General features: G+C 39.7%; 1 protein-coding gene across 5 annotated transcripts in view; it reads right to left on the bottom strand.

The window, feature by feature from the left end:
- LOC119739396 (calbindin-32-like) overlaps positions 1-13,108 on the bottom strand; it is a 34,319-nt gene that overhangs the window by 5,890 nt on the left and 15,321 nt on the right. For 3 of the 5 annotated variants that reach the window (XM_038214336.1, XM_038214339.1, XM_038214340.1), the window contains exons 4-8: positions 6,807-6,893; positions 2,718-2,774; positions 2,389-2,457; positions 1,724-1,779; positions 1,065-1,104 (exon numbers count right to left, since the gene is read on the bottom strand). In XM_038214336.1, coding sequence (XP_038070264.1) covers positions 1,065-1,104; positions 1,724-1,779; positions 2,389-2,457; positions 2,718-2,774; positions 6,807-6,893 — 309 coding nt within the window. Of the gene's footprint in view, positions 1-259; positions 287-1,064; positions 1,105-1,723; positions 1,780-2,388; positions 2,458-2,717; positions 2,775-6,806; positions 6,894-13,108 lie in introns of all 5 variants that reach the window. The other 2 variants (XM_038214337.1, XM_038214338.1) reach the window with 1 other exon arrangement.

Here is a 13,108-nt window from a genome sequence, read left to right as displayed (position 1 = left end):
AATCAGCACGTTGATACCTCGCACCAAATGATACTGGTAACACACCATAAGCGTGTAACAATTATGATAACGCGGTACAGTATACCAGCTAAATCGCAGACCCCAAGATGGCTGAAATATGAACAGGCCTAGGCTAAAATACAAAACAAAGGGTAATACCAAAGAAAAACTGAATTGTTTCAGATTTGAGAGATGTGGAAGGTGGTACACGGGGAGCCATTTATCCGAGCGTAAACAGGTATTTCTCTGACCCACCCACCTCGAGCATTGCTTCCAAAAACGAACTCTGAAATAAGAATACTGATGAGTTATTATCAAGTATACGATTTGGGGAGAAAATGGTTTAAAGAAAACTGTTGGGCTTGTTTCTGACAGGCAAAAGCTATTACGAAAACCAGTTTGTGAAGAACGATAACACGGCACAATTGTAATACTACACGTGTTGAGAGCAGGACTTTTTCTGTTGTTGAAAAATGTGTTGTTTTGTTTTGCTTTGCATTGTTTTTGTCGCTTCTGTCAGGTCGAATTCTTCAAACACTTTTTAATGAATGGGAAAATGATCGGACCCCTTTTACTCCCGGTTATACGTTTGTTATTAATACCCTTTAAAATAGGTCACTTGGACGTCACAGAGCTGGAAACGTAATGGCAAATACGAATTACACCGGAATAGCAAAACCTTAGTATATCATTGCCTGAAAGTCTATTGATAGTCCAGAATTTGAATTATTCGTGTTCAAATATAGATCAACCTAATTGAGATGCATACAATACTTTAACTACCATTTGGATTTTAGGCTTTCTGCACCAGCTGCTCCAAATGTAATCCTTTCATCTGCTGGGTCTTTGATGTCTCTTTGAGATTAGGCCTAATTACAATTTATAAATTAGTAATTCTCTTTGAAAGTCAGTAGTGAGATAATGATCAAAATCGGACGAGTTTAGGCCCGAGGCCTTATCAACCTTTCGGTTTTTTTTCTAAGTTATATTTATACCGTTTGAAAATTTCAATTGTGGAGAAAAATGACATCTGTCTTGGTCTCATATTTATCGTCAGTACTTACCTCAAATTGCAGGAAAATGTTTTCCTTCACCGGCACCAGTCTACACAAAATAAACAGGCAAACGCAATTACATTCCGAGTTGGCATTCGTCATTGTTGTTATCAATAAGCTGAAAATTGTAGTCGACTATTATCATTGAGTCCTTTTCCTTTTACCGTCATGTCTTCCGTTGGGAATTGTAAGTTATACATGAACATCAATATTCTTCCTTTATGTGCGGGATTTTGATTGATGTGCCTGTCGTTCCGTTTGTATCTCTTTGCAGTTAAAGGTTTTTAACTTTTAATCAAATGCTTTCATTCTTAGTCCTCTTGGCAGCGATTCGAGGGGACCCCGCCTCGTTCATTAACATTTCAAAGAGAACAGAGTGCCTAATCTTGTCTTGAAGTATATTCCTAAAAAAAAACTTTCAAAATAAAAAGGAGCATCAAAATAGGCCGTTGAAAGGCAAACACGATTATCACGACAATTACATTTTAATTGGGAAGTGAGCACATTTTTTTGCAAACAAACAATGGCCTGATTCATCAGTGAGCGATTGGTCAACAAAGAACTATTTTAAACACTGGATCAAATAAAGGTCACTACAAAGCAAAATAAAGAAATCAAACCAAAACGAATTAATTTAATCAAATAACAAAATCACAAAGTGCTCTTACTTGAGCATTTCTTTGAAGCTGAGTTTGTTATCCTTGTCGACGTCAAAGAGTTTGATCTAGATAAAAATAGAGAAAACGTAGTCAAACATGAGTTACACCTGTTATCTTAATGAACTAAATACGATTCGCTATGACGAGATGAAGAGCTTGTCTTAGAAAAGCCATCCAACCCTTTCATCTTGAAATATTTCAAAGACAAGAAAAAGGTTTTCGCAGCGGGGATAATTACACATGTGGATTTCAGTGACGCCAGTAAGTTATTTTAGATGAAGGTGGGTACATACGCCTGTATCCTGTCAAGAGAAATGTAAAGTCCTATGACGTGCTCAAGTCCAATCTTTCCATTTATAAATAGATGTTTTGTACCAAACAAAATTTGCGTCACGGCATCAGAGTGGAAATAAAGAACCTGAGAACGAACACTGATGACGTCATTCACCACTGCGTTTGATAGGCGCAACACAATATACCAAGTAAGGAGCTTCGTCGATTGTTATGCAGTTCTTACATAAATTTAAATTCATGAATAAAACTGGGCTAAATATAAGGTTGATACACAAAGCAATGAATATATGTATTTTGATATCGGAAACCTCGATCGGAAGCTACATCCTTGTAAATTTCAATACAAACAAAAAGATGAAATGAAACCAGGTGAGGCTTACCATTGCGTCAGTGTATGTCTGGAGCTTTTCGTCGCTGAGTTCAACCTTGCTCAGGTCCCTTAGAAAGTTCTGTTGAATCAAGAAACATAAAAACGTGCCAACGATGTTCTAGGAGAAGCATTCCATTGAAATATTAAAATCTGATGTCTTGTGAACCATGTAATCATTTCTCACAGTAAATACACGTAAAGGGCACATTAAAGAAACTATCTAAATCAACAAGATTGCAGGATGGATCATTTTTCACAATAATAACGTGTTAAATACGTATTAAAATTGGTCCCTCTCTAAAGCAATCGACCCTGTCGCAATTTCTATCATTCTCCTACCTTTAGTTCGGATTTGTCAATGAAACCATCTCTGTCCGCGTCATATTTTAACCAGATCTGTACATAAAAATCAAAACATCATCTCACAATCACTGATTAATTCCATTTTCACTTTGTCTTGTATGTTCTACGAACGTTATACCCTCTTGACTAGCTGCCACATTTGGTGCGAAAACCGTTAAGAAGTAAGTTTTGTGCTTGGAAATGTAGGATTATTTTAGTGCGTTTTGGTAGGCCTACATCGAGTCCGTTGCAGCTTAACGGGTCAGGTGGTGGCAATGTTTTTGCGGTGATTGGTTGAAGTGTTTTTCTCCGAGCAAGATACATTACTGGAATTGGATTTTTTTCCCCTGTAAGCAAAAATGGTTATAGTAACCTCATTTTGTAGGTAGACATTATCCGTGGATCCAAGCATGACTTAGGTGCTTCGGGATGGTTCGATGATAGCTAAATGTTTGTGTTGCTGCCTTATGGCATCACAAGCAGTTCTACCTAACGATACAAAATGGCTGCTATTATATAGCAAAAAAACCCCGTGAACTGTGTTACACCATGCCCATTCGGTATACTTAATTAAAATTGTGGAAAGAGAGCACACAAGAGACTTGACAAATTTCAGTCTTGCCACCGACATACCAACCTGTAATAAAAACGTAATTGGTCCTCACGATGAGGTTTTTATATTTTTCTTCAAACCAATGATTTCCTGTGTTCGTATCTGACAAACCATGGGCTAATTGAGTTGGTTCCCGCGTTCAGAGCAGTAGAAATCAAGCATGTCCTCGTGTGCGTGCTTCATTTGCTGCGGTGTGATCAGGGGTTGAAAGCAAGACTAAACACTCAACGACTGTTTATTGCTTGACCTGGTGCAAAGAAGATAGTTTCTCGTGGAATGTAGTCCATCATCAACGATTAAATTTCCTTCGTTCCTCTTGTACATGTGTTAAATGGTATCCGACTATGTAATGAGGTTTCAATGGAAGTTCAAGAAAAATAAACTTCAAGCGGGACTCGCACTTGCCATATCCATCATAAATACCTGTTGATCTATCCTGCCCTATGATAACAGTCGCCCAATTTGCCATGTCATTCGTCTGCGGCGCCAGTCCCCAGCAAGAGTAATGTCAAGAAAGGCAAATCCATCAAGTGGCGCCAGACTACAAGCCTAGGCATTCCTATCCTCATTTTTATCAAAACTAATTCATTAAAACCGAATTTTATCACTGTGTCAGGATTTACTTTTGGAGGTGACACCTTTCCAACTATCATTTAGTTTCAGTTCAGTCTGAAAGACAAAGTGTTGAATACAATAAAACTAGACAATACGTGGAAAATTAAAAAGAAAAGAAAAAAGAAACCGATACCACAAATTAAGTGCACATGTGAATGATGCTTGACATGAATTACATCACGTCTTTGGATGCCTAAATGCCAGTAAAGTGTGCGGAGTAACACGATCGACATTAAATTTGAATCCCGACAGTCCCAATTTATGAACCACACTGGGACGCAGGCATGCATAAAACAGCCTTCTGGTCGGAAGACACAGCCACTATGCACATCACTTGGGGCCGAATCTACTTAACGGATTGTGACACGTGTCATGGCGGGAAAATGCCACTTAATTCCCGCCGAATTTGTTGCTGGCACGGCGCGGCGCGGCGTGGCGTGGCGCGGGCGATGCTGTCATCTGACCGCTGCCAAGGCGATTTACTGCCCCACGAGTCGAGAGGAAAATGGCTCAAAGGGAAGATACAAACAAGGATGGTTATGACTTTGATGTTCCTGGATCAGGATATTGAATTAAAAGAAAGATTCACACGGAATCCTGTCCATACACAAAATGAATCCTGGGGGCGTATTATGACGACAAAGTTTCTCGCCTCAAGGTGGCTGAGTTGTTTTACGAAACACGTCACATCGGCTTATTTCTTCGCGGTTTAAAAGGGTTTCACTGAACGAATCGCACTGTTCCCCGATAGGGACGACAGGCGTTGTTAATCAAACCTTCAAATGTCTCCTTCGTTTCACATCACACATTTAGATAAAGAGAGCTTTTTATATTATCAGACGGCAGCACAGAAGGATCCAATGAAATGTTTTGGATTTACAGAGTACCGAACTACTTGTCTTGGCACTAACTAATGTATTCCCCACCATCGTAAACCAATATTGTTCCGCGACAAATACACCCGTGATTAATGCATGATCAAGGAAGAGTGATCCGTACGCACACAAACACTGGAGGCGAAAAAGTCTTCGAAACTGAAAACGTGCGTACAGACAAAGTACGATTGACCCGAGAAGTTCAATAAGTGGCGGTGATTGTATACGCTGGTGTCAAAATGATAAGTTGTCTTGGCAACTCATCTGAGTTCACATCCTGATCGAACAGGCAATTGCAGTCCGGGGGCATCACATGACTTGGGCTGGTACGACAGGCATGTGGATTGGTCAAGGGTTGGGATTACTGACGTCGTCGTCTTCACCGGTTGTTTTGATTAGGCCTTTAGCGGGTCTCATCGGATTGATGTGGTACATTTCCGGTTGATTCCTACACTTTGCTGACATGGAATTCCTGTGTTTTATTCTTTAATAGTTAGAAAAAATGTGAACATTCAATTCCGGATCGAAAGAAAATTCCTTAGTTAATAAACCGATTCATAATATTCCCTTTTCCTAAAGAAGCTAGTATGAGCATGCTAAACGAAACGTCAAATGTTTACCTAAATGTTTCGTTTGCAATCATCTTATCTTCTTTCTATTGAGAAGAGATATCTTTCCACGGTCATTGAACAATTTCAAATCTTTCTTCAAATCTAACTTAGTTTTTCAATATTACTTTTTAAAATCTTGCTTGAGATACGGGTGTGATCCTCAGTACATATCGACATTTTGTCCCAACTTTTGGTCACTTCGCTTTATCTTTTAAACGGTGTATAAACCATTATGTGGCCAACATGGTCCGACCAAAATTGCGCATACACCACCGTATGTAAGAGAGATACACCGTCCTTCCGTATTCGTGGTGCCTATTAAGTATAAAGGAATGTGCAAATTTTCATGGCATTGTGGATTTTTTTTTTTTTTTTATTGTTTTCTAATCAACAGTTTGAGAAAATATGGTAGACAAAAATATAACGTAGTTAAAGGGAAATAAACAGTCCCTCTGACAATATCCGTTGTCTGAGGTTTTGATATATGCCGCTAGGCAGACCGTTAGGGGCAGGGCCAGACATCAATTTCGCCATCGCTAGTCAAGCAGCTGACGCGCAATGTCTCGCGGATATCCGTCTCATTTCCTGGGCTCTTTTCCCATTCATCCGTGTCATCAAGATCCTGCCATCGACAAGGTTGTTGGAGAGTAGGGGAGCCGGGGTGGACTTGGTGGGTTCAAAAGGGAGTAGGTCAGGTGTGCCTAAGACCCTCGGGTGTGCAGGTGTACAGGTCTTCGGGGGCGGGAGGACAGACATTGCGTGTGTAGTCTGTCACCTTGCATGGCTTGGCAAAACTGCCAAGCTTAAACTGATTGAAGGGCGGTAGATCATGCTCCCCAGCGTGCGTGATATTGAGGAACCGTCATTACTCTCAACATCCCAACAAGGCAATGAAACAGGTCAAGTTTTCGGATGTTTCCCGGTGCCTCAGCTTTTCCTTAAAGTTTTCTTTTTCAAATTAAAGGCACTTGTGATCAATTTGTAATCGCCCATTAAAATCGAGTAAAAACCTTGCTCGAAGTGAATATAGGGCTGGTCCTAAATACCAAATTAAACTATGAATGGTATCGTTCGGAAGAAAACAATCACCAAAGGTGGTAAAAAGAAAAGTGTGCCAGCCGGCATACGTTAACAATGTTTTCGTGCGTTAGCATTGGAATCCAGTTATTAAAGAAAGAACCAATTAATGAAGATCATTTGACCTTTACTTTCAATCTATCAACACATGCAGTTCCTTGCGTGTAGGCCTACATTACAAGCTGCGTTTCGGAATCATTTGTTTACATGGAATATGGAAGTCATTCGGTTGCGAGAATATCACATTTTAAAAAGGTGGCTTAAGATTATGAATCTAGACAGATCTCATACTCACGTCATAGAACTCTTTGCTGGTCCGGGGTGCCTCCTTGGAACGGAACAGGAGCAGGAAATTCTGCTCTGGCTTCATGATTTCCGCCAACTGTGAAGACAATAATAGAACAGTCTCGTGAAATTACTTATCACGTTTTGTTAAAATAGTTGCAATGGCAGTGAAGGTATATCAACAGTTATTTCAGAAGAACTACTCATTGGGCCCATTCCCACGCTTCTATTCAACGTGAATTGAAAATGTATTCCTAATGCACGCCTGCTCCAAAAAAGGAGGTATTTTGTGAATCGATCTTCAGAACAAAAGTATCTAAATTGCGAAATTTATGGGTATTTCATGCAGGTATTCAATTTGTTTCATTATGAGTTATTTAAATAGCTATATACATCATTGAGTAAGATCCCTACATGTTGTATCGGTAACAACTGTTTACAATAGAACAGTTACATTTATTATGAGTTGTCCTTAATAGTTCCAGCTTCTAAATATGCATTAGTTGCACAAACTTGGTATCAATACGATAACTTGGCCCAAATGATCAGTTAACCAAACCATGCACAACATTTATTCCAATGTCAAAGTCGTCTTTTGACCCTCCCTGTTCCGTAACATGGATCCTATCCTTTCTACGTCTCCTTCTGCAGGCCTCTGTGCGAATTCAGATGCCCACGTGTTAGAAAGGTGCATTTGACAGCTAGCCCCCAAGGCCCCATCATGCATTTTGCATGAAAGGGGGCACCAAATGCACCACGCGGCGCCATTCTAACGCTGTATCACGAGCGAGGTGTGCGGAGCACTACATGAGGTGCAAAATGGGCGGGTGGGCTCTATTTCTGACAAAGGGATGTCTTACCAATAATGTATAACAAGGAATCACGAAACGTGCCACGAATATTACCAAGCCTTAACTGGCACTGTTACAACACATACACTTGACATTATGGGCTAAATCTGTTATAAACAGTTTTCGTGTTTATCTGTGTACTTAAATCTCAAACCCCATAACATTTTTAGTGGGGTACTGACATTTCTATATAATTGTTCATATTGTTGCTCTTACAGTCCCTTACACGTAGTAAATTAACCATACCTTTTCAGGCGTTAAATACAAGTAGTCAGGATAGCATGGTCAAGGGTCTCAAGAATTACACTTGTGGTTCCCGTACTTCACAGTCTTTCAGAACCACAACTGTATTTTGTAAATATATTCAATGTTATAAAACTGGTTTGTTATTGCCCTGGCGAGACGGCACGATCAAAGAAGTAGGTACCATATGAGGCCCTGCATTTATCAATTTGATGCCTGATTTCACAGCCAAAATGCGCAGCCAAACTCGAGTTGCAATTTCCGGCATTGACATGAATTATGCAGGCGGCCTATTTGCTACAGGAACCCCTGTACTTTGGCGACATTATGTCCGAGTCGTACCTTTTAGGTGTTTCCCTCCATACCTAAGCGTGCATTAGCAATTACGCCTTTAATTGGAATTTCGATCTGGAATTTCTCGGAGTGCAGCGAACAATAGCGGCGCCTGGATGGTAGCTGTGGGATATTTTGCACATGAATGAGTCACGTCGATAATGCTTACATCTGGTGATGGATTTTTAATACTTTACGAATTAAAGACAAGCAGATGTGCTGTCAAAAATGTAAATACATATATAGAATACTTTTCGCAGCAGTCTATTATGCCGGTTAAAGGGCTAGTTTTAGCGCACTAAAATGTGCGCCCAGTTATGGTAGAATGACTGGACATGAGAAACCACTGAGTTAACCCTTCAACGATACGCAGAGATGCAAAACACAACAACAACAACAACAACACAACAACAACAACAACAACAACAACAACAACAACAACAACAACAACAACAACAACAACAACATGCTACATATAGGAAAGTCCTAAAATATTAACTAACACAATTAGTAACGATCTGATGTACAACCCGTATGATTTCGTAAATATTATGATGTAATTTCACATCATGACGCATGAAAATGAGTCCAGGTTTACACCTGATACATATCGCTTGTTTTCCCTTCAGCTGCACTAGTTCATTTCTAGTTACGATATCTTGTTTAACCATTCTTCTCAAACCAGGCCAACATCATACCGACTAAAGTCTTCTCTCTCTCTGTTTATCTTTCCTATCTTGAAAACTATCTTGTCTTATCTTGAGTTACTTTTTTTTTCCATCCCGAAGACTTCTCATGTAAGGCTGCATAACCAGCAGAGCCAGACAGGAAACCATTTCTATCCCGAGGGTCGGAGCAGGAAAAACGGAAGGAACAGCGAGGGAGAAAAGTCGTGCTTGCTAGGTACCTCACTCCTAGTCACGATTCCTTGATAAGGATGGATAGTCAGGCGGCTGCATTCATGACTTAAATGCTTGATTGCCAACAGCGAAGAAGCCGTTCTGTCTGTGGCTGTTTAATGCGTAAAACCTTAAAATGCAAATAAGATGATAACCATGGAAAATGTCACCCGCCTGACGGTTTAACCGCCAATTTTACCGACTTGTACCACACTGGAGTGGATCAGATGGAGAGTGCAGTAGAAATAACCGGGGTGTAGGGTAACTATTTTACACGATAATGCGAGTAAATCATTTAACAGCGCAAAGTGTTCTACATTACCCGAAACACTTAAAAAAAATTAAACCTCAAATTAGAGTCGAGGACATGGTACACTTATCGTTACCAGGAAGAACAGGGTCACTGAATACGACGTTAATCAGTGGTACCATTGTAATATCAAATCGGGTTTATGGCTATAAATAGGTGGGTACAACCGCTGCTCTGAAATGACGGTGAGGTAAATTGAATACATCACAGCCTGTCTCTACTGAAACCTCGAACGTTTTTAATATGTTTCTTGTTGTGGGTATAGGTTGAAGAGCTTCAGCCCGAATGGTTGTCATTGCTTTATGATTAAAGACCCTCTAGAAACGAAGTTGACATGCCTCATTGAAATGAAAATACGTGACATATGCCACTCGACCTAGGTAGCCAGCTGGTTGGTTTTGGGACAATGTCTATACTTCACCATCATCAATCCATCAAGTTAAAGGGCAAACTAGAAAGACCTCTGCATGTTTTAACCCTGCACCTTGTACTCTAAAGTGCCATGAAATGGAAATATGAGTCGTGGCGAAACCATGAAGGCTTTTTGCTCAATATTGTGCGCGTATTTATTGAGCTTTTAGTCTTATTATCTCCAAACCCATCCACAGGTCAATATGCAAGACAATTTACCCTGCTTTGCCTAATAAGTGAGCTATTTACGCTATTAGAGTTGATATTTAACATGTGAGGGTACGGCACACGGCAATGAAACGATTGACCGCCGCACAGTTAATTATTTTTAAGGAAGCCATTCGTATATCATGCCGTACGGGTTGTTTTAATTGAGTTTGCAAGCGGAATTTAAAACTTTACTTTCAAAAAGTGTCGAGGCCAACCGCCATGTTTCATTATGTCATGAGACTCGATAACCAAAATTGTGCCTTTTTTTCTACAAAATGTTGGCTTATTCTGAAGCCGTTTCTCTCTTGGGGTCAATCGAACTTTACACATCACACGATATACGGAGCCACTGAGAACAGTGGAAGCTCCACAAATATATAATTCATGGTGTTGTAAATGTTTTGAATAAATAATCACTTTCAGACTCATGGCATCGTGAACAGTGCCTGTAGGGTTAAACATCACCAAATGCTGGGACTTTGACTCAACTGACGAAATTAAGCCGAAGTTCACCCATGCAATAAAATGTACCAATACATTTTATTATAACAGCCGTGAACATAAACCAACAACATATAAGAATATGATATCGTTCTCCATGTATTGACAGGCAAATCATTTACTAATTATTCGCCAATGCCGACCGCCGCTTGCTGATTCTGCCGAGATAGATGGCGGGAAAGTGCGATAGTTACCATGACAACATCAGAATAACAGCACAGTAGCTGTTAGCTCTTCATATTGATAAATAATGTGAACCGCACCATCTGTATACTCTCGAGATTGAAATTTTGATAATAATATAATGTCCATATACGAAAAGGGTTTTGAACAACGCCAGCATGGATGGGACTTTCTTTGAAAAATCATTTTTCCATAATATAGTATGAATAAATTATTAGAACGAGCTACAATGAAATAATGTCGAATGTTAACAAGGTGACATTTCGACGGTGGACGTGCATTGAAAATGACAAGAGACGAAACAACCAATGGATATGAAATTAAAGGGGGACAAATAGATTAGTACAAGCCTATACATTTGTGCATCAGTAATGTTGAATTTGCTCATAAGGCAATGCAAACTATAAATATTTGTAATGATCTCTCTGGGAAAAGCGTTAAATACAAGTGCATGGATCTAGTGAATCGATATTGTTTTAAATATTATCAGATGATGAATAAAAGTCCTGTTAGCGCGTCATGTCATGTTTATAGACCTCTGCATGATAACCATTATATTTTTTTTAAATTTCAATTCGGTAAAAATGTATCAGTGAAAGGGTATCCAAATGCCTTGGGCATAGATAGGAGAAAGGCGCTACCTTTTGTTAATGACTGCCGTGCGTAATGTCTACTCACAATGACATTGCAATATTTCAACCAATTTATCCAAACCAAAACGGAAAAATTGCCTTTTGTCCTCCTGTAAATTATCTGATACTGCTGACGTTTTATGATTGAGGCAATTTCTATCAAAAGTGGTGTAGTTCTAGCACTGGACACGGTAATGGGGAGTTCACTGGGGCGTATCAGACCCTCATGCAAATCTAATGGGCATTGGTTCCCCACGACTGATTCTGAGTGTCTTTACTCGTCATATTAATGGCATGCAACGAGCGTCGGAGGCAAAGGGGCGCATCAATATTAAAGTTCCTTAATGATGTCGTTACAGCAACTTTAACCGCATGGGATCTACAGTTGACCTCGAGAATGCATGAATACTTAGAGGACAACTGCAAAACGTGCAGGGAATCCACTTTCGCGGAGAAAAAAATCATCAAGTATATTTCATGGTTGTGTTCGTGTGTGTGGGGCTTATTATTGGAAAAACACCATTGAGTCTTTCAGCATTGACGTTTTCGTATCAAGAGATCAAGACATCAAGAATGTTCATGACTCACCCCACTGCGTGTTTATAAGCTACTCAAGCAGCTGAATTACAACAATAATTTTATTGCGAAAACCCAATAATTTGTTTTTGAATATCTTAGACATTGCAGTTACATCCAACAATATACTTATAATGGAAATTATCCCGAGATATACTTCAAATTATGCTGTTCATGAAACCATCTGAAGTTACAAACGGATAAAGATAGTAATATTTTAATTTCAATTATTCTTACGCACTGTAAACTTTCTTCATAGATATTTTGAATCATACTTCACTTTATACCCTTCTTTTATCACTGTATAGGCCTGTACGGTTATACTACATCACATAATTATCGGCGGACATTATAGCGCGACTTAAGAAGGCTATATTGGTTGCATGTTGACGTTGTTATGCAAACAGAAAACAAAAGGCTTTTCCACTTACAACTAACAGACAAAGACAGGTAAATCTCCCTGAGACATTTCCCCAAAAGGTGCTTAATTGGATTTTCAATTACATTGGAAGATAATGAGCTAATGTCTATTAGGCGGCGCGCTTTCACATCATGAGAGCACAGAAACGCATGCAGGCAGAGTTGATTCAATTGGTGTCCTAAAATTATCATAAAATGCAGAGAAAACGTAGTCATTTCAGGAAACCTCCATCACCAATTAGCCTAATAGAAATGGTAAAAGGGAAGGAAAGAGACAAGCTGAGACCCCATGACGATAAATCATATTTTACGACGGACGAAAACGGTGCAAACTTCCGTTGGGGCTGTTTAATACGTATGAACAGCGCCGCTGAAGTCAAATGGATGTGTATAGCCTCAGCCCCTTTTTATAATTTTCCACGGCCGCAAAATGTCCAGATTGTTTTCCAGTCCACGCCCCGCTACATATAATATTCACTGTCGCCTTGTATAGAAGTGGAGTAATTAAAAATAGCCGCAGCAATTATACAGCAATTAGAAAACGAAATGGAAAGTACTGGTCAGCCGTTTGTTTTTAGGGCATCCACAAGATGTAATTTCGCAATCCATCACCTCCTATCTCAATGACACCTTCCCTGAATTATTTACAAAATCTACAGGGCACGGGGAGAGCCTGCATCCCATGGGTAAACACAGGCTGGTGGGTCCGGGGTGTCAAAACACATTTACCCCGGTCCCTTATA

The sequence above is a fragment of the Patiria miniata genome, unplaced genomic scaffold (assembly GCF_015706575.1).
Source record: "Patiria miniata isolate m_02_andy unplaced genomic scaffold, ASM1570657v1 HiC_scaffold_30, whole genome shotgun sequence".
Taxonomy (NCBI): Eukaryota; Metazoa; Echinodermata; class Asteroidea; order Valvatida; family Asterinidae; genus Patiria; species Patiria miniata.
Note: the sequence above shows the minus strand (reverse complement) of the source record. Positions and strands in the feature narration are given on the sequence as shown.